Source organism: Sphaeramia orbicularis, chromosome 12 (assembly GCF_902148855.1).
Source record: "Sphaeramia orbicularis chromosome 12, fSphaOr1.1, whole genome shotgun sequence".
Classification (NCBI taxonomy): Eukaryota; Metazoa; Chordata; class Actinopteri; order Kurtiformes; family Apogonidae; genus Sphaeramia; species Sphaeramia orbicularis.
This window is the reverse complement of record NC_043968.1, coordinates 1,937,520-1,959,026: the sequence shown is the minus strand read 5'-3', so window position 1 is coordinate 1,959,026 and position 21,507 is coordinate 1,937,520. Positions and strand designations below refer to the sequence as shown.

At 37.5% G+C, this 21,507-nt stretch overlaps 1 protein-coding gene across 1 annotated transcript; it reads right to left on the bottom strand.

The window, feature by feature from the left end:
• Positions 1-9,208: 9,208 nt before the first annotated feature.
• Positions 9,209-18,208, bottom strand: ccnb1 (cyclin B1). The gene is made up of 9 exons (XM_030148651.1): positions 18,136-18,208; positions 17,741-17,869; positions 14,556-14,687; positions 13,668-13,856; positions 13,432-13,590; positions 12,017-12,253; positions 11,796-11,936; positions 9,893-10,003; positions 9,209-9,807 (listed from the first exon to the last, which is right to left on the bottom strand). Exons 1-9 carry the CDS (start codon positions 18,154-18,156, stop codon positions 9,703-9,705), a joined length of 1,224 nt encoding a protein of 407 aa, XP_030004511.1. The 5' UTR covers positions 18,157-18,208; the 3' UTR covers positions 9,209-9,702.
• Between the last annotated feature and the right edge of the window lie 3,299 nt (positions 18,209-21,507).

Sequence of the window (21,507 nt, the reverse complement as noted above, 5' to 3'; positions counted from 1 at the left end):
TATTTCATATTATCTGAATATAAATGCACTATTTTTAATAGATGTGAGTTTGTAGATAAACACACTGTTAATATTGTGTCTGTTCATATTTTATTTTTATTCTGCTTTAGTTCTATTGTATTTTACTTTTTTTAATCTTATATTCTATTTTCTTATTTTGTTTTTAGTTTTTGAACTTTTCTGTTCTCTCTGTTCTTATTTTGTGGTATATTGTTTGTTTTCATTAATACTGTTTGACTGACTGGAGTAAAACTGAACACAGTGACATAAAAAAACATCCACAGATGAACTGATCCCATCGAACCTCTGCTGACTGAATAAACTGTATTCCCACAGGAGACAACTGACTCATCTGTGTCAGTTCTGATGAATACTTTTGTTTTTAGTTTATTTTGAATATGCAACAAGACAAAGTCATCTTACTTAGTCCTTAGAAATAAAACAGGTAGAAAGAAGTCATGGAAAAAACAAAACAAAAACAAAGCAAAAAAAACAAACTCAAGTGTCATTTATGAAATACAATCATATAAATCTATCATATATAATGTCCCTTAACTTCTCTTCCATACTTTATGGTGCAGTATTTGCAGTATTTGTACTTTTAAAATCATCGCTGTCGGGCAGAAACCTCTTATGTCCAAAAGTAGTAAATAAATGGAATGATCAGATGTAGTCAGAGTGTTTTTAACACTTTTCATTGGTTTAATATTTAGTAAACCATCAGTCCAACATGAAGACCAATACAAGCATTTTATGACCAAAAAAAAGACCAAAAATGGACTTACGAGGTTTCTGCCTGACAGCTACAATATTATTTTATAATAGTACAGTATAATATAGTCATATTTATATACTTATAATAGTACAGTATAATATAGTCATACTTATATACTTATAATAGTACAGTATAATATAGTCATATTTATATACTTATAATAGTACAGTATAATATAGTCATATTTATATACTTATAATAGTACAGTATAATATAGTCATACTTATATACTTTTACTCTAGTAGTATTAGTATAATATACATATAATATATACTATTAGTGTTATAGTCAGTATTTTTCTGGTGTTGGTGTTTTTACAGTGTTATTATGGGATGGAATTAACACTGAAAGGATCCTTTTTCTTCTCCTTCTCTTCATCCTTTCATCCTCCTTCACTTCCACTTTCTTCTCCCTCCTCCTCCTCCTCCTCCCCCTCCTTCTTCCTCTTCTTCTCCTCCTCCTCCTCCTCTTTGGTCCTCCAGCATATCCTTCATTTTCACAGTGTGGTTTGGCATCCCTGTTCCTCTTATTTTTCTCCTCCTTCCTCTTGTTCTCCTCCTTCTTTTTCTCCTCCTTCTTTTTCTCCTCCTCCTCTTTCTCCTCCTCCTCCTCCTTCCCCTCTTCTCCTCCTCCTCCTCCTCTTTGGTCCTCCAGCATATCCTTCATTTTCACAGTGTGGTTTGGTGTCCGTCTTCCTCTTCTTTTTCTCCTCCTTCCTCTTGTTCTCCTCCTCCTTCTCCTCCTCCTCCTCTTTGGTCCTCCAGTATATCCTTCATTTTCACAGTGTGGTTTGGTGTCCGTCTTCCTCTTCTTTTTCTCCTCCTTCCTCTTGTTCTCCTCCTCCTTCTCCTCCTCCTCCTCTTTGGTCCTCCAGTATATCCTTCATTTTCACAGTGTGGTTTGGTGTCCGTCTTCCTCTTCTTTTTCTCCTCCTCCTCCTCCTCCTCCCCCTCCTTCTTCTTCTTCTTCTCCTCCTCCTCTTTGGTCCTCCAGTATATCCTTCATTTTCACAGTGTGGTTTGGCGTCCCTGTTCCTCTCAGGACCCTGAATGCACCACAGTTCATTTTATGTGGAACTTTCCTCCTCATGTTTCCCCCTCGGAGCCTGAACTACAGTAAACCCCAAACTCTCTTCGTTCCAGATCATGTTTTTCTCTTTTCAGCAGCTCAGGATTTGTGGTGTGAGTCCGCTCTCCAACACATGTAAGCAAGCTGTTACCCAGCAGCCTTTATGATCCACCGATGCACAAGGGGGACCAGCGCCGCAGACGAGGCAGGTGGTCCTGTCCCCCCAGGGATGGGCTGGGGTGTGGGGGGGGGGTCCATTCCCTGGGGGTCTGGGCTATGAAAGGGTTAAAGGGATAAGAGCTGTGGTTGTGCTCTGTCCATTAGCCTTAAATGTTCGTGTCCTGATGGGATGTAACAGACGTTAAAGTCCAGGGGCGTCAAAACCACGTTAGTTCAGGTTCCACATTCAGTCCAGTATGAGCTAAAGGGGGTCGGACCAGGAATAATAGGAACAATAAAAGGAATAATAACTGAGGAAAAAGTCAGATTACAGTATGAAAGTGTTTTCATTGACAAAGTTTCCATAAAAATATGAACATGAACAACCTGAAATGTTTATAGAAAAATAAGTGTCACTTTAACACCTCAGTTTATCATTTACACATGTTCATTTGAACATGACAGTGGATCTACAAATACATAAAACACTTAAAGCAGTGTTTTTCAACCTTGAGGTCAGGACCCCACATGGGGTCACCTGGAATTCAAATAGGGTCGCCTGAAATTTGTAGTAATTGATGAGAAAAAAAACAACTAATAAAATATATTTTTTTATCAATTAAATATATATTTCATTATAATTAAAACACCACATAGTTTTCCTAATAAAAATCAAGTTCAAATAAAATGCAGGTTATAATATCTGAGAGGGCATATGTTGATTGACCCAATCATGTGACTGCATGCTCACAGTTTAAGTTCTTGTTTGTTCAGTATTAATTGTCCTCCTTGTAAATCACAGCTGGACTGACTGGACATATCCTGACCAAGGAAAATCCAAGTCTCCCTTTGTGCAGTAATCTACACCTGGATTTACTGCCTCCGTCCACAATAATATACATTATATAGACTAAATGTCCTCTAAAATTAATATTTATTTGCAACATAGTATAGAAACGATTACATGTTCAAAAACAAATTAATTTTAGCAAAAAAAAAAAAAAGAAGTCTCTGTTTTGAATGTCTGGGGTCACCAGAAATTTGTGATGTTGAAATGGGGTCAGGAGACAAAAAAGGCTGGAAACCACAGACTTAAAGCTATACCGTATGATGTGGCATTTTTACACTTTTCTTTTGTCATCTTAAAATGCTCCTAATGAGTGTGTGTCAAACTAAAATGTAAAAGAAATCCACCAGGTATTGGAACTCAAACATGTTTAATTCTCATATATTGCTCATATTTGTGATAAAATTCTGACCAATCATTTTATTTGGTCTGAATGAAATAATTGGCCGAACCTGGCTGAGCCTCCTGTCAATCATCCATTATCGCCATCTCCATATCCAGTATGTGTCCCTCTGAATCTGATGCTTCAGTCGCACTGCTCCTCCTGTCACTGACCACAGTCTACTGTCTAGGATGTGAATGGATAGAACTGAAATACACATGAAGGGAAAAAGATTTATGAACAGAAACAACAACTGAGGGGAACAAACAGGAGTCTGATGAATGAAGGATGGAGATAAAAGTCCAGTAGTCCAGTGTACGGGACTGAACAGATAGGTCTGCACGAAGCTCAGCTTTTATAACAGCAGGACTCACACAGGTACACTGTAAGCCTGGACTTTGTATTCACTAAAATACTTTAATTACAATGTACTTAAATGATTTCAGTTTTATTCCATTACTATAAAATGTTCAGTATATTCTACTCACTTGTAGACAAAGTGGAAAGTATGAAACAGTTTCAGTTGAATGGATTTAAATCACTCCGTTTTAGTCCTGACCACACCTTTTTGTCTGTGCATTGCATTGTGGGTATTGGGCCTGTTGTTACCTCCGCCAAGGAGGTTATGTTTTTGCCAGGGTTTGTTTGTTTGTCTGTCTGTTTGTTTGTCTGTCCGTTAGTGTGCAACATAACTCAAAAAGTTATGGACAGATTTGGATGAAATTTTCAGGGTTTGTTGGAAATGGGATAAGGAAGAAATGATTAAATTTTGGTGGTGATCGGGGGTGGGGGGGCCCACAGGGGGGCCCACTGATCAGCCTTGGCAGAGGTCTGCGCTCTCCGAGTGCTTCTAGTTACTTAAATTTTTTAAGGCAATGAGTTACCTCAGATTTCTTTAGTAAACTCAGCTTATCTGGTGTTACAGCGAACATGTACTTGGTGTCACACAGTGTAGGGTTATGTAGGATGATAAATGTATGGACTATGAAACCTCAAATGTCCACAGAAAATTCACGGAGGCTGCGCGTTCACAGTGCACACACCCATCGCCTGGACACCTCATCAGCTGATGAGGTGCAGTGAAGACCCTGACCCAGTGCTGCACAGACCAGACCCTTAAATTCAGAGTCTACTGATGGAACAGGAGCAGCAGGTGGATGATGGATCTGATTACTGAAGGAGGGGTCCACGGACACGCTGAAGCAGACCAGACCTCCACCTCCACCTCAGCATGCATCAGGTCAGAGGAGGAGAGCATCAGAGGTCAGGCAGGGGGAAGTGGGCGGGGCTTTGGAGGGAGGCGGGTTCATGTTCAAACTTGTACTCCGTGCTGTGAGAAATGCCACATCATACAGTATCATATAGCTTCAATAACAGACAGAATGGCTCATGTCCCACCAGTTATCAATAAAACATGGGCTCCAAGCCCTTCTCCAGGTGATCTATCTGGAGTGGTCATCAGCCTGTATTATTAATGCTAAGTTTAGAACACTGGAGATGTGGAAAAAAGCTGCAGATGATACTAAACTGTTGTCATGACTTTTGAGATTCTTGTCTATGGTAACTGAAAATGTCCTGTTTGTAATTCTGATTAATATTCTGTTTATTCAGTTATTTATTTTTTTAGGTTTGTGACAAGTAATTTTTCTTCTTCTTTGTTTTGCTTATTTATTTATTTATTTATTTATTTATTCTTTCTTTCTTTCTTAGATGGGGATGCATTGCCCAGGACTTTGTAGGGTGGGGGGAGGGATGGGGTGGGTATTGTGGTTTTTTTGTCATGTAGAAAATATAAAAGTATTGTTTTTTCTTGCATGACTGCCACTTTGGTTTACCTTGACTTCAATAAAAAGAATGTTGGGAAAAAAAAAAAAAAATCACACTTTGGCCAAAAATATGCTATATATACATTAAAGGGCTCATATTTCTCTAAACCCACTTTTATTAGTCTGTGGTTCCTTTATTTGTGTATTTGGACCCTGAACCATTAAATTTAGAAAGTTTGCTTCCAACAGTTCAGCAAACAGGACGTACTCTATTCTGTTGTAAATAGGTATATCCACACTTTATTCCACAGGTGTCAAATATACGGCCTGGGGGCCGAAACAGGCCCGCCAAAGGGTCCAATCAGGCCCCTGGGATGAATTTGTGAAACGTAAAAATTACACTCAAGATATAAACAGTCAACCCTTTTACTTCAGGGCCCATAAAAAGGCCTACTTTAGTCTTTAGAGGGTCGGATCAGTAAAATACTACCAGAAAAACCTACAAATGATGACAATTCCAAATTTTTCCTCTGTTTTGGTGTAAAAACGTGTAGTTCCATGAAAATGTGTAACTTTACAAACTAACCTTTCACAAAAAATATGAAAAACTATAATTGTGCTAAGAGAAGTTAGTGCAATTTTACTAATGTTCTGCCATTTACTAAATATTTTTGTAAATTTGCAGATCCATTGTGATCTGTAAGTTGTAATGCACATTTACAAATGATAAGCAGAGGCAGAATAGAGTTAAAATTGCACTAAATTTTCTTGATCAATTTCATTTTTTTCATGGTTGTTCATGTTATTCACATTTTTAAAAGGACAGTTTATAGATGTAAACGTTCCCATAATGTAATTTTACTTTTTTCACTATAAAACATATTGAAATGTTTGTGGTTGGCATTATTTATACATTATTATGTTATTAATTTACTGGTCCGGCCCACTTCAGATCATACTGGGAGGATGTGGCCCCTGAACTAAAATGAGTTTGACACCCCTGCTTTATTCTGTTGTCATCTTGATAGTTGAATTTCCCCGTTGTGGTATCAATAGTCTCTAATCTGAAGGATACAAGCATCAAATGGTGACAAATTTGAAAACATATACTCAGTGCCAATGAAAACGCAACACTTGAATGTGTTTTATTGTTCCTGAGCTGCATCAGTATGTTTCAGTTTCACCTGTATGAGATAATCCCAGAAAATTTCTTAACAACCTGAGACGGGTTGAGCTATTGTCATGCTTGAATGAACTTGTCTGCATTCATAACACCTGTTTTTCTCATTACTCAGCAATGAACTGCTCAACTTAAGGAATTGTGGTCAGTTAAGGAGTGGTCATGTTCTGTACATAAAGACAAGCTGAAAAGCACCAAAATCATTTGCAATAACTCAGCGATGCCCAGACTGACACGTGACCACAGATGCCATGCTCTGGGGCTCCTGGAGGCCAGAATCTCTGCTCGGCAGGTGGCGCGCCATTTTGGATGCAATGTGTCCACCATAGTCAGGATGCAACAGAGGCATGAAGAAACTGGCTCAGCTGCAGACAGACCTCGCCCTGGACGAGCACGTGTGACCACGCCACAGAAGGACCGCTACACTGAGCTGCAGCACCTCTGGGACCGCTGTGGGACTTTTGGTTTTGGGGGTCCTTGAGTTTCTTTCTTTATCCTTATTTTTTGTCCACAAATTTGGATGTGATTTTTTATGTTTACTGTATAGAAATGGCCTATGATTAATTCCAAAGAGCTTATGGAATAAAAATCCTCATCGATTTAAAAAAAATATAAGAATCTTCAAGTGTTGCGTTTTCATTGGCACTGAGTATACCTAAAAGTGGCTCCAAAACAAGCCACACAACCAATTGCAGAGAAGCCCCCACGTAAATGCAAATCTAAAAATGATTGAAAACAAATTGAAGACAACTGAAACAATAGCCATTATCTTCAGTGAACAAACAGTGGCTCAGAGGTTTTAGAGCCTCCACAGTGTGTACTCAACTCAGAAGAACAAATGTTCAGCCACAGAAGTTGGGAACCGGATCAAGACCAGTTTGCAGAATTTGTAAAGATGGACAGAAAGACAAGAAAAACAGATGCTTTAAGGGACATTTGTGCCAAAACCAAAGATGACAAACCCCATCTGGTGGAGTCGACTTTGAATTCAGTGGGAGGTTTTGTCCTGTAGAGTGGAAGCTCCGTTTGGGCTGTGGGAGGGGCCTTTCAAACCCAGCACCAGGGTTATATAGAACTGATTAGTTCCAGAGGTTTGTCCAGAGTTTCAGGTTAAAGGTGTGGGAGATTTTCGTGACCAGTTTTTCCTCAGATCTGTCCATCCTCAGTCATATCCTCAGTATCATGAACCTGTCAGTCTGTCTGTCATTACTCACCTGAATCTCTTGCATTACGGTGAACAGTTTCTTAGTTCCATCCACCAGAAACAAACCATGTGTTTACAAACAGAGCCAGGAGGGAACTCGGGCATCTGAGGAATTTTGTTGTGACGTACATTGTGGGAAAGGGAGGTTTGTGCAGCCACCTGACAGCAGCAGCTGTCCAGACACGACGTGGAAATGGCAGGAGCTCCTTCCCTCTGTCCATATTCCTCCAGCCGTTTCCACACTTCAGATATGTTTTTTTCATCCATAGATCATCATATGGTCACACTGCAGGCAGCTGCGCCAACCTCCCTTTCCCACAATACATGTCACAACAAAATTCCAAAAATGCCCCAGTGACCTCCTGGCTCTGTTTGTAAACACATAGTATGTTTCTGGTGGAGGACACTAAGAAACTGTTCACTGTAATGCAAGAGATTCAGATGAGTAATGACAGACAGACTGACAGATTCATGATACTGAGGATATGACTGAGGATGGACAGATCTGAGGAAAAACTGGTCATGAAAGTCTCCCGCACCTTTAAACATGTACCATTAGATCAGTGGTTTTTCAACCTTTTTTGGTTCATAACCCCATTTTGACATCAAATTTCTGGTGACCCCAGACATTTTTTTGCTAAAAGTAATTCATTTTTGATCATGTAATAGTTTGCTCTACTATGTTGCAAATAATCAATTTTAAGAGGACATTTAGTCTATATAATGTATATTATTATGGACAGAGGCAGTAAATCCAGGTGTAGATTACCGCACAAAGGGAGAATTGGATTTTCCTTGGTCAGGATATGTACAGTCAGTTCAGCTGTGATTTACAAGGAGGACAATTAATACTGAACAAACAAGAACTGAAACTATGAATTATGAAAGAGCTGCAGCATCTGAAACTGACCACGATGAACGTTTGACAAACAGAACCACAGTGCTGCAGTTTCACATCTTAGGCACTGATCGTCTCTGAACTCACCGTATATTTAAGTTTTTTTTGTTTTAGCAATTACTAGAAAGTTCAGACGACCCCACTCTAACCTCCTAAGACCCAGGAAATGTCAGAAAAGTACCAGCTTTTTTTGTTTTTATTAAATAAGTACTAATATTGGAAACATGATGCAACAATTTTTTCAGATGCAGCTTTTAAAGTTTTTATGGAATGTCCTTTGTGGACAGTTTTCTTTTCTTGTATAAAGTTGTGAAACTCTTGTCACAAATGTGGACAGAGAACCCATAGCTGGGTCTGAGGAGGTTAATTCCAGGCGACCCCACGGTTGAGGGGAGAAAAAAAAAAGAAAAAGAAATACTGCAGTCGATACTTTACACCAGGGGTCACCAGTCCTGGTCCTCGAGGGCTGGTATCGTGCATGTTTTAGATGTTTCCCTCTTCCAGCACACCTGACTGTCAGTATCAGGCTTCTGCAGAGCTTGATGATAGGCTTATCATTTGAATCAGATGTGTTGGAAGAGGGATACATCTAAAACATGCAGGATTCCAGCCCTCGAGGACCAGGACTGGTGACCCCTGCTTTACACAGTCAACCTCCAGCATCCACACATTCAGTTTCTATATGACAACTCACATAACGGTCTCATTGCACAAGTAAATAAGTGAGACAGAACTTCTGCGAGAACAATTAGTCCTTTACTGAGTACAAAACCCAATCAGGTAGTGCTCCTGCTGTTCGTCTAATGTAGAAGAGACTAATACCCCTCAGATCAGACCCAGAGTTCTAGTGTTCAAATAAACAGCATCAGTTCCACTCCAGTCAAACAGCAGCCTCTAGTGGTAAGAAAGAGTCAAGACAAAGGAGCAGGTTCTGATCAAAAAGTCATTTAATAGAACTTTCAGAAAAAGGTATATGCAGAGACATAAAAAGAGATGTACATTTTAAAAATTCACACTCAAGTTTAAAAAAAAAAAAAAAAAAAAACATTAAAGAATCCCATTAAAAGACTTAAGAGTCTTAAAAGTTCAATCTTAAACCATTTTCTAAATCATGACACAAGTTGAACATACATCAGGTCAGCCATTTGATGCAGAAGCCCAGTTTGGTTTGAATATATTGCACAGTTGTCATTAATGGCCAACATGAGTATGTTGATATAACAGGTTGTGCATCTACTAGTTTAGCAGAAAGTTTCAGATCCAGCTTGTGTCAGACTTTGAAGAGGCAACTACACGATTGTAGAGTTCACATGTAAAACCACCGACCGGCGCGTTAGTGTGCTGACATTTCAGTCACGTTAAAAATGTTTAAGTTACATCTGTACAACAGGAAAATCCAGCACATGGTGCCAAGAGGAGACTGTCAGTGGGTGAGCTGCTTGGCCAGAGCCTTCACCACTGAGGACTTGAGCTGTGGGATGGTGGCGATCCGCATCTGCTTCAAAGTCGAGTATTTTCCTTTGATTGCCTGTGAAGAACAGCCCAGCGTTAAAACCACTCCTCTACCGGCCCGTCTGCCACAAACCAGAATGTGTTTGGGTTTTTCAACTCACCATGTGCTTGGTCAGCCCCTCGTTCACCTTCACAACATTCTTGGCGATGTGCGCCATCACAGGAATCAAGCTCTCTGCTGTGTAGTCCATGTAGTGCTGCAGCGTCGCATCCTGGTCAGAGTTCACAAGAGTCAACACCACAAACACACCTTAGGCTTTAAGATAACACCTCACATTTCCAAGTTTGGGGAGTAAAATGTGTGTGTGAATTGAATACATTTACAGTGTAGTTCCTAGGGGTGTGTATTAGCAAGAATCTGGCATACAATACAAATCACAATATGATACATCATGATACTGTTAAAGGCAATTTTTTGTTTCTTTTTTAAAAAATTATTTCCTTGAAGAATTGAATTACACCATAAATGAGCACAATTGCTAAACACATTTTATTTGATCACAACAGGATCTAATGCTACATCACAAAACTGTCCTGTGTTCAAACTTAAATTATGTTCTACAGACATTACAGTTTAAGATCTTGTTCAAATGTTCAGATTCTATTAGTTCAGAACATTATTTTTGTGCAATCCCAACAAAGGAAGTAAAATTTAATAAGTGTCAAAATATAAACAAAATGGACCTCCACAGTATTTGCATTTGAAAAAATACCTAAAAACTATGAATGCAGTGTTGTGAAATGAAATATTGCAGAACAGATATTTTCTTACACCCCTAGTAATTACCCCATGCAACTCCATTACTTTATACTCTCGACTGCAGGTGTCAAACATGCAGCCCAGGGGCCAAATCTGGCCCGCCAAAGGGTCCAGTCCGGCCCTTGGGATGAATTTGTGAAATGCGAAAATTATACTTCGATGTTAACAATCCTTTAAGTTCAGGTTCCACATTCAGAACAATTCAGTCTCAAGTGGGCAGGACCAGCAAAATACCATCATAATGACAACTCTACATTTACAAAGAGAAACATTTAAATATTTTCATGTATTTACATGAAAACAAAGTATAATTTTTCAAAAACTGAATAACCTGAACAAATATGAACAACCTGAAATGTCTTGAGAAGTACAATTTTATCAATACTCTTCCTGTTATTAAATGTTTTATGCATTTGTAGAGCCACTGTGATCTGTAAGTTATAATGTACATGTGTAAATCATAAACTGAGGCAGAATATTGTTAAAATTACACTTATTTTTTTCAGTTTGTTCATGTTATTCACATCTTTTGAAAAGATAGTTTGCAGATGTAAAACTTTTCATAATGTAAATTAACTTTTTCCCGCTCTAAAACAGAAAAGTTTTGATTTGACATTTATATATTATGTTATTATTTTACTGGTTCGGCCCACTTCAAATCTAATTTAGCTGAATGTGGAACCTGAACTAAGATGAGTTTGACAGCCCTGCTCTAGACTGTGTCAGATTTACTGGTTTTTGAGCCAGATTCCACTGAACATAGACATCTGCATTAGATGAAATGAGCGTTACAGCAGAGACTTCTGATGCAACACATGCATCCATTTTAAAATCCACTGATGGAACGCGATCCTAAATTCCTAATAATTCAGGTAAATCACCAACTGAAACTGTTCAGAGTATTTTACAACAGCTGACCTTATTGTGTCAGATCTTGTCCATGTACAGAATATGTTTTCAGTTCAGTGGAAAACGTGCGCCAAGTTTTTCCTCCTGTCATTAATAATATTTCAGTCTTAAACGGCCACATCTTAGCCTTGTTATATTGTCAAGTTCCATTTTAACTTCAGATGAATAAGATGCCATTGTCTTCAGTGTTAGTTTCCTGTACCATTAAGGTTTATAATCCAACTGAAACTGTTTAGAACCTACCACTGATTAATGTGCAATACAGTCAACATTTGACATCATTTTATTCCAGTTTCTGAACACCTAAGTCACCGCAGTGTTGAAGCCAGACTCACCCAGTCTCCACCATCCAAGATCTTGAGGGTTATAGCCAGAGCAGCACTCGCCGTCATGGAAGGTGGGTAGTGCACCATCTCGTAGTCCACCATGGTGAGCTCCAGGAGGTACTTTGCCAGAGTGTGCTGCTCTGCAGTTACCTGAGAATTTACAAAGGTGCAGAAGTTAGTGATTTTCTGAAAGCCATCCTAAAAACACAGTCACCTGTTAAACTACCAACCTCATGGATCTTTGAGGCCCGTCTGAGGAAGTGGAGGGGAAGAGGGCGACCCATTTGGAACTTGAGCACTCGTAGGATGGTCATCTCCATGTCTCTGATCTGGGCGGTGGTGTAGGCCCGGTCTGTCACGTAGGCAAAGTCTGAGATCTCAGGAGGATACATCTCCTCGTATTTGGAAGCAAGGAACATAGCGGTCACTCCGACCAGCTGCAGCTGCTTCTTGGGGACTGGGTGGTCCTGAGGGAGGGGGACAAATCACACGCAGATTTTAGTCCCTGAATGAAGGCGATCTGGATTTACGACTAAATGCCACTAGAAATTAAACTTATGTGAAACAAATTCTGGTTTATAACTTTAACACAATGCTTCCTTGTTAGAATATGCTGATGAGATTTATAGGATAAATTTGAACCGTATGTAGAGTTTAGAGCAGTGTTTTTCAACCTCGACGTCAGGACACCACGTGGGGTCACCTGAAGTTTCTAGTAATTTATAAAAATTTAAAAAAGCTTAATAAAAAAAGTTTGAGTTGACAGAGACAATCCCAATACATAAAAGACAAACTGCAGCACTGTGGTTCTGTTCATCTGTGAAATGTTCATTGTGGTCAGTTTCAGATGCTGCAGCTCTTTCATAATTCATAGTTTGAGTTCTTGTTTGTTCAGTATTAATTGTCCTCCTTGTAAATCCAAGCTGGACTGACTGTACATATCCTGATGAAGGAAAAAAAAAAAAAAAAAAAAATTCTCTTTGTGCAGTAATCTACACTTGGCTTTTCTGCCTCCGTCCATAATAATATACATTATATAGACTAAATGTCCTCTAAAATGAATGTTTATTTGCAACATAGTAAAGAAAACTATTAAATGATCAAAAACAAATTTTAGCAAAAATGTCTCAGATTTAAATATCTGTGGTCAGCAGAAATTTGTGACGTTAAACTGGGGTCACAAGTTAAAAAGATTGGAACCACTGGTTTAGAGTCAAGGAACATTGACCAGAAAATAGAGTTTAAGGCTTTAGAGACAGTTTGAGCTTTTTGTTAGTCAAGTAAACTTAATGTGGTTTAATACAATATGTAGTTCTGGGCAGTTTGCTGATAATGGCAAAAATATAGATCACTAATTAAAGTGGGATGAAGTAGATAAGACTTGAGTTAAATTTCGACCAAGTCCCAACTGACAGTTTTAGGACTTGTGTAAAAGTATGTTTAAACAAAAAAAAAAAAAAAGACACTATCAAGGACTAAGTTCATATTTTAACCACAATGTCAGGAAACGATGCTGAAAACTTCAATGTCTAGCAGATAGTGTTTACAAAACTCCAGTTTAGGCCAACGGTTCAGTGCCTTTAGAGTTAAGGCTCTGCAGGAGTTCCACATCCGTTTGTTTTGCAGCTGCATTTGTGAACTCTACCTGAAGAAAGCGGTCGATGATTCCCACTGTCATGTACATGGTTTCCTGCAGCAGGCGGAACTTGAGGCTGACTTGCACCAGCCAGTCGATGAGGATGGCCCGCATGTTTCCAGTCACCTCCCGGGCCTGCAGATAGTTGGGCCGGACGTTCTGCTCGATCTGGGAGATCGAGAACTGGGTTAGACAAAAACCCAGAACCACAGAGAACATTCAGCTAAAGTTAAATCAAACTTCACCTCAAGTTGTCTGAGATATTTGTAGATATCTTTCACGTATTCGCTGCAGAGCATGGGGTTGTTGTAGTCGTCTGCGTCCACGTCCCTGATGGCCGTGTGAAGCATGACGTCTGAAAAGGCTTGGCAGAGGTCTGCCGGCTCACAGCCTGAGGTCTCCATTGGGGTGGGGGACGCTGGTTCAGGCAGAACCTGGAGTGATGGGAAAACCGACCATGAGCCTGTGAATATTAGTTTATGAAGCTCCGTTCACACTAATGCTTCATTTTAGACAATGTAGCCAATATGGGACCACATTAGGGATGTAACGATTACCAGTATAACGATAAACCGCGGTAAAATTCCCAACAGTTAATATTACCGTTTAAATTCTAATCATGATAACCATGTTTGATTACTGCATTTTGAAAGAGACTATCCATCTATGAAAAAAACCTAACACAACTCAAACTCCATATGGAAAATGGTCAAATAATGGCCATAAGGTGCCATCTTTAATGCACATTTGTATGTTTGATGTTTACATGTTAATATTTGAATGTTTCTGCAACAGAAAGTACATTATGCCCATTATTTTATTCATTTTTGGGGGGGGGGGGGGGTTTCAAAATACAACCTGGTTAAATTATTTCAGTGTGTGTATTTGTACTTTTTGAACATTTTGAGCACATCTCAACAATACCGTGACAATAATGGTAACCGTGATAATTTTGGTCACAATAACCGTGATATGAAATTTTCATATCGTTACATCAGTATACCACATATGTGAGTGGTCTGGGTTTAATTTGGGGAGGGGGCAGATATGAGCCACACATTGGCATAAAAGTCCATGTGGCCACTTTTCCCTTCAGCGTGAGCGCAGGTTTGAGGTCAGTTTGGTTTACTCACCGGTACGCTGGGCTCAGGTGGAACTGGAGCCGGAGCAGGAACATCTTTGGGTTTGGGCTGTTCAACTGGCTTTTCTACTTTGGCTGCAGCAACTTGTCTTGTGGTCTTTTTAGTGGCCTCCGGCTTCACAGTCTAAAGAAAAACACATTCAACTTCTATCAACTGTTCAAGTAACTTTATTCCATCCAGTTTCTGATGTCAGGACTAGTGCACATCTAAGAACTAAAAGTTTTAATTATTATTTAACTGCTTTGTCTTTAAGAACTTTACATTTTAGAGAAGTGCAGAGCTGTATAATTTCATATATTCAAATTAAAGTAAGTATTTTAGACTTTCCAAGGACCATCTAATTCAAGGTAGTTTAAACCCAGCAGGAACTCCTGCCTTGTCTGCACCAGTTAAAAAGGAAAAAAAAAAACAACTATTTTACAGCAAGTTTCACCCACATTAACAGCTAACACTTAAACTCTAGTTAACAGCGCCTCCTCATTTGTCAGATTAGTTTGAGTTATTTGACAGATTTAGTTCTAACTTTTATGCGTCGCTCCTTTATTACCCTTCAGCCAACTTCTAGATGAAGGGGTATCGTAATCATTTTGTCGTCTGTCCATTCAACAGAATAATCACATTATCTGAAGAATGCATCGACATATCTGCACCAAATTTAGACTCTGGATGCATTTTGGTATGGAGCAGAAGAATATTGAAAATAGGTGACCTTGACCTGCCATTTCAAGGTCAAATGTCCTTGTGCAGTTATAATGTCCAAGTACTTTCAAATATAAATATGTATGTAATAAGTTTAACACAAAGACAATCTAAATTATATGGCAGTAATGTCAAACAGAATCTTACACTATATTTTGCCAAAGGGTATTAAAAGAGCACAGCGTGTTAAGGTATACCAGTGTTTTTCAACCTTGGGGTTGGGACCCCACATGGGATCTCCTGGAATTTCAAGTAATTAAAAAAAAATAAAAAAAAAAAACTAATAAAAAAACATAAATAAATAATAATGTGAGTTGTAGAGACAATCACAACACATACAAGACATGACAAACTGCAGCACTGTGGTTCTGTTTATCTGTCAAATGTTCATTGTGGTCAGTTTCAGATGCTGCAGCTCTTTCATAATTCATAGTTTGAGTTACTGTTTGTTCAGTATTAATTGTCAGTCTTCTAAATCCAAGCTGGACTGACTGTACATATCCTGACCAAGGAAAATCAAATTCTGACTCTGTGCAGTAATCTACACCTGGCTTTTCTGCCTCCGTCCCTAATAATATACATTATATAGACTAAATGTCCTCTAAAATGAATGTTTATTTGCAACATAGTATAGCAAACTATTACATGATCAAAACCAAATTAATTTCAGCAAAAAAGAATGTCACCAGAAATTTGTTAAATTGGGGTCACGAGCCAAAAAAGGTTGGGAACCTCTGGGTTATACGCTTACACTGCCCAGACAGTTTATCTGCATTGAACAGCTTGTGTTCAGGTCTAGTAGCATTATCTGCAGGTTAATGTTTAGTTTCCTCTGTACAGGGACGGAAACTGAAAGTTTGAGGTTCTACGGGAGGAAACCTGCTTGCGTAGGTGCTTTGAGCCTTTACACATTCACCTACTGCCATGTGGATAGAAGAGGTTCAAGTTTTTATATTAACTAGGCATTAATAGTCTCACTCAAACCCACTGATTTTGTCCACACTGTATATTGTGCATTTTGAAACTTTATCCTACTTGTTTTTTTATTTTTTTTACTGCATGTTCTATGCATGCACCAAACCACTGAAGCCAATTCCTAGTAATGTGAATCCCATTTACTTATATTGGCAATACACACAATTCTGATTAAACCTTTATTTTCATTTTATTTATTTAGACAGGGACAATGCACAATATACATTAACCTTAAAAAGGAGATATGTAGTGTGCCAGGTTCTAGCACTAGTGCTAATTTCCACCTGTAGTCCCTGGGCAGGCTGATGTTATCATTTCAAAAAAGCATATTTATAACTCCATCTATATAAAATATTCATTCACATCCAACCATTCATTCTTATGTCCCACTGCAGTCTGTCACACACACTCTGTGCATGTTTACATTACATTATGGCTACAGGTTTGGTTTGACAGTAGCTGTTTTTTCACCATGCAGGAGAATGTGTGATAGCTTGTAGTTGTTATTAGTTCTGATGGTCATGTGTTCCACTATTGCATGGCCACACATGACAATGCTGAATTTGCAAATGCAGTTTTATATCTGAAGTTAGCGCAGTTAATGTTTATTGTATTTGTCATCTTTTTAAAGCTTAGATTTGGGTCAAGTGTAACACCTAAATATTTAAATTCAGTAACATTCGTAAATTTTTTGTCCTATAAGGATTAGGGCTGGGTATTGGCAAGAATCTGGTGATATGATACAAATCTCAATACGATATATCATGATACTGTTAAAAGAAATTTTTTGTTTCTTTTTTTAAATTATCATTTCCTTGAAGAATTGAGTTACACCAGAAATCTGCACAAATACTAAACCCATTTTTATTTCATCACAACAGGATTTAATGCTATATCACAAAATGTTCCTGTGTTCAAACTGAAATTCTGTTTTACAGACGTTACAGTTTAAGATCCTGTTCAAATGTTCATATTCTATTAGTTCAGAACTAACATCAGAACAGTATTTTAGTTCAATCCCAACAAAGGAACAAACATTATTAATAAAAGAGTTACATAAATAAAATATAAACAAAAAAAGAAACAAATGAACCTCCACAATATCTGCATTTGAATAAATACCTAAAAATATCTATACAGTACTTTTTAATATACATACAGTATTGTGAAATGAAATATCGCGATATATATTGTGGAACCGATATTTTCTTACAGTCCTGATCAGGATGTGAGAAAAATTCTTGGGTTTATGAAAAACCGTTTTCTCAACCTTCAAAGTTAGATAGGAGTTCCTCAGCCAACCTTTAGGAGGGGCAGGTTTTTGTTTTTTAGTTTTATTTGCATTTTTTCCTCTTAAATACTTTCTCTAAAGCTTCACACAGTGGTGTATCTGCATAAGAACACCAGTTTAACAGTTCACTGGAACTGTACATTGGCCCAGTTCAGACAAACCTTCTTTTGCTAAACTGTTCTTAAACCCTTTAAATCCGTCCTGTTTTCACCTTTTTCTGTGCTTCCTTGTTGAGGGCGATGTTTCCGATCTCCCCCAGGGTGGCCCGAGGCTTCAGCCCGGGCCCGGTGACCGAGCAGGCCTTCCCCCCCAGGTCGGACCGGCTGGAGGCCATGCGGTTCTGCACATTAAAACAACACTTCCATAAGACTTTAACTGCATTGCATCAGGCAGTAGAGATAAAACAATATAAACGAATAAATAAATAAGCATTTGTGCTCGTGTTGCGATAACAAAACGGATGCGCGAGAGCACCGTCAGAGTTCGGAGCACGAGGACGACTAGAATAACGCGAATAAAACTTAACAAAACACGACCGTGCTATTACACATATAAACTATTGCAAATAAACCCATATTAATCGTGTGAAAGGCGTAAAGAACTCACTCTGGTCATTCGGAGAGCCATTTCCAAAGCTGTGCTGCTTCACAAACAGTCGTAGATTCGTAATGGAGACGGAGGAGGAGGTGTAGTTTAAAGCAGGAGCGTCTCTGTTTAAATCCTCGCTCGCTGCGTTCTGATTGGCTGTCGCTAGGACGCTGCTGGTGTCTGATTGGTCGAGCGCAGCTGCCTCAAATGCGTTCCCCTGACAACCAGTGGTCACGTTCACTTCCTGTTTCCTGTTTTTTTTTTTTTTTTTTTTTTACTGAAAGTGAAAAGAGACGATATATCATAGAATGTGTAGAATAAAGCAATAAAACAGCACAATATGATTGAATAACTACAATAAAATTAAAATTAACTCTAAAATGGAACATTAACCTTTGCATTTTAGTTCTCTGATTTTTTTTTCATTCCAAGATACATTTTTGTCTACTTTTTAGAAAACACAAAACATTTGGCAGATGAATTTAAATTGATATATGTCTGATTTATTTAATAAGAAAAACACAATTCAAGTACATTTTCCATCCAGAACTCAAAATTACAGAAAATATTATTCAGAATATAAACATTATTCTTTTCTTTTCTTTTATTCTTTTATTTATTTTTTATTTTTTTAATTTTGGTTTTCCCCTGTAAGTCGCTTTGGAAAAAAGCGTCTGCCAATTGCATAAATGTAATGTAAATGTAAATGACAATTTTTCTCCACAGTGCATATATATCTCCAGAACTGATTTATTATTATTATTTTTATTTTTTTATTATTTTTTTTTAATACTGCTACTACATATCGTTAGCCCAACAGTATAATTGCCTATGTGATATTTTTGGAAAAACTGTGATATCTGCATAAAATGAAGCTGCAGTGTTAGGAGAGTAAAGTTATGCAGATATCACAATGTGACCAAAAACATGACTTTAAGCAATTATGCTATGAGGCCAAAGATATGCTGTGAGGAGGGTAAAATGTGTTTGATTTCAAATGCAGAACACATGTATTTAACTGTAATACTACATCATAATATAAACATATGCTCTTTATGTTAAAAGTGACATGTAATTAGGCTAAAACGTCCTAAAAGATGCATTTCCTTCTGAGATGTAGTGGAGTTTAAGTCTAGAATGAATATTTAAATACAGTATTTAAAAATCATCTATATTGTCATTATAATTAAAAAAAAGTAAAATATAAAAAAGACATTTAAATAGCATCTGAAAAACACTGGAAATAAAATCTATTTGATCTTGTTATTGTTACATATCACTTTGTCGCTGTTGTACTTTATGACTGGACCCTTCAGCTGTCCTGTTCATTGACAGATCTGTTTGTATGACAGAATGTGTCTAATTTCTAATGTCTTGTCCTTGGCTGTGACCCATGTCTCTAACCTGAATTGCATCATGGAGATAAATAAAGTGATCTGAATCTGAAAATTATAAAATAGCCAATCACACCAAATGTGAAAGAAATGCAATTTAAAATGATCAGTAATTATTACCCGTCGGCTGAGACTCTGAGGGGTAGATTTGGTATTGATGTCGAACCCTGTGACTTTTGTCTCAAGGATCCAGAAAAAAATGAACATTTATTTTTTTCTTGCAAAGTAGTTGAAAAATTCTTTCCAGATATGCAGAACTGGTTACAAAATAAACTTAGGGATCTTAAAAAATGTACAATTCAAGATACCATGTTACATATAAAAAATAAAAAAAATCTGAACAGAGATATATCACTTTTGATTACCATTATTCTCATTATGCATAAATACCACATACACAAAAACAAATGGAAAAAAAACAAATGCCAAACTTAAACTGTCTTAAAAACGACCTAAAAATATTTTTCTCTTTTATGAAACTCCCATCTGACTGGATTTGTGAAGCTGCTGAAATATATTTATTATTTTAATGCCTGTTTTTCCACATTTTATCATTATGAATATGACATTATTATTATTTTAATGCCTCGTTTTGTTTTTGTTTGTTTTTTTTGTAAATTCCAGTCTATGTAGTGCACAGGTGTCAAACATGTGACCCAGGGCCCAAAACTGACCCGCAAAAGGGTCCAATCCGGCCCTTGGGATGAATGTGTGAAATACAAAAATTATACTGAAGATATTAACAATCAAGGATATTGAAGTCATTTTAAGTAAGTTCAATCAAAAGTGGGTCAGATCAGTAAAATACTATTATACGAACCTATAAATAATGAAAAACACAAATTTTCCTCTTTGATTTACTGTTAAAAAAATGTCAAATTACACAAAAATGTTGACATTTAGACTAGCCATTTTACAAAAAATGTGAACCAGAGTAAATATGAAGAACCTGAAATGTCTTTAGAGAAGGATGTGGAATTTTAATAATATTCTGTCTGTTATTAAATGTTTTGTGTATTTGTAGATCCACTGTGATCTGTAAGTTATAATACACATGTGTAAATCATAAACTACCGCATGATAGTATGATATTGTTAACATTGCACTTATGTTTCTTTAGAACACAGGTGTCAAACATGCAGCCCGGGGGCCAAATCTGGCCCACCAAAGGGTCCAGTCCGGCCCTTGGGATGAATTTGTGAAATGCAAAAATTACACTAAGATAATAACAATCCTTTAGTTCAGGTTCCACATTCAGAACAATTCAATCTCAAGTGGGCAGGACCAGTCAAATACTATCATAATAGCATAGAAATAATGACAACTTCAAATGTTTCTCTTTGTAAATGTAAATATTTTCATGTATTTACATGAAAACAAAGTAGAATTTTACAAAAAATGTGAACAACCTGAAATGTCTTAAGAGAAGTCAGTACAATTTTAACAATATTCTGCCTGTTACTAAATGTTTTGTGTTTGTAGATCCACTGTGATCTGTAAGTTCTAATGTACATGTGGAAATGATAAACTGAGGCAGAATATTGTTAAAATTACAATTATTTTTTCACTTTGTTCATGTAATTCACATCTTTTGAAAGGATAGTTTGCAGATGTAAACCTTTTCATAATGCGAATAAACTTTTTTTTGCTCTAAAACATAGAGAAAAGTTTGGAGTTGACATTATTTATATATTTTTCTGTTATTATTTTACTGGTCCAGCCCACTTCAGATCACATTTAGCTGAATCTGGCCCCTAAAATAAAATGAGTTTGACAGCCCTGCTTTAGAATTGAGGTTGTTCATATTTGTTCATGTTATGTTCAAGTACAGTTCGTTGATGTAAACATTTTCATTACAGAATTTTATTTTATTTTTTTACTCAAAAATAGAGAAAACATTGGGGTTGACATTACTTATCAGATCTAATCCTATTATTTATATTATTGTACTGGTTCGGCCCACTTTAGATCATACTAGGCTGAATGTGGCCCCTGA

Bases quoted from the DNA above. Each gene is read 5' to 3' on its own strand.
- ccnb1 (XM_030148651.1), bottom strand. From the start codon at position 18,156: ATGGCTCTCCGAATGACCAGA. The intron at 17,870-18,135 runs GTGAGTTCTTTA...TTTAATGTGCAG, and splicing joins TGGCTCTCCGAATGACCAGA to AACCGCATGGCCTCCAGCCG. The intron at 10,004-11,795 runs GTGAGTCTGGCT...AACTCTGACCAG, and splicing joins TCTTGGATGGTGGAGACTGG to GATGCGACGCTGCAGCACTA.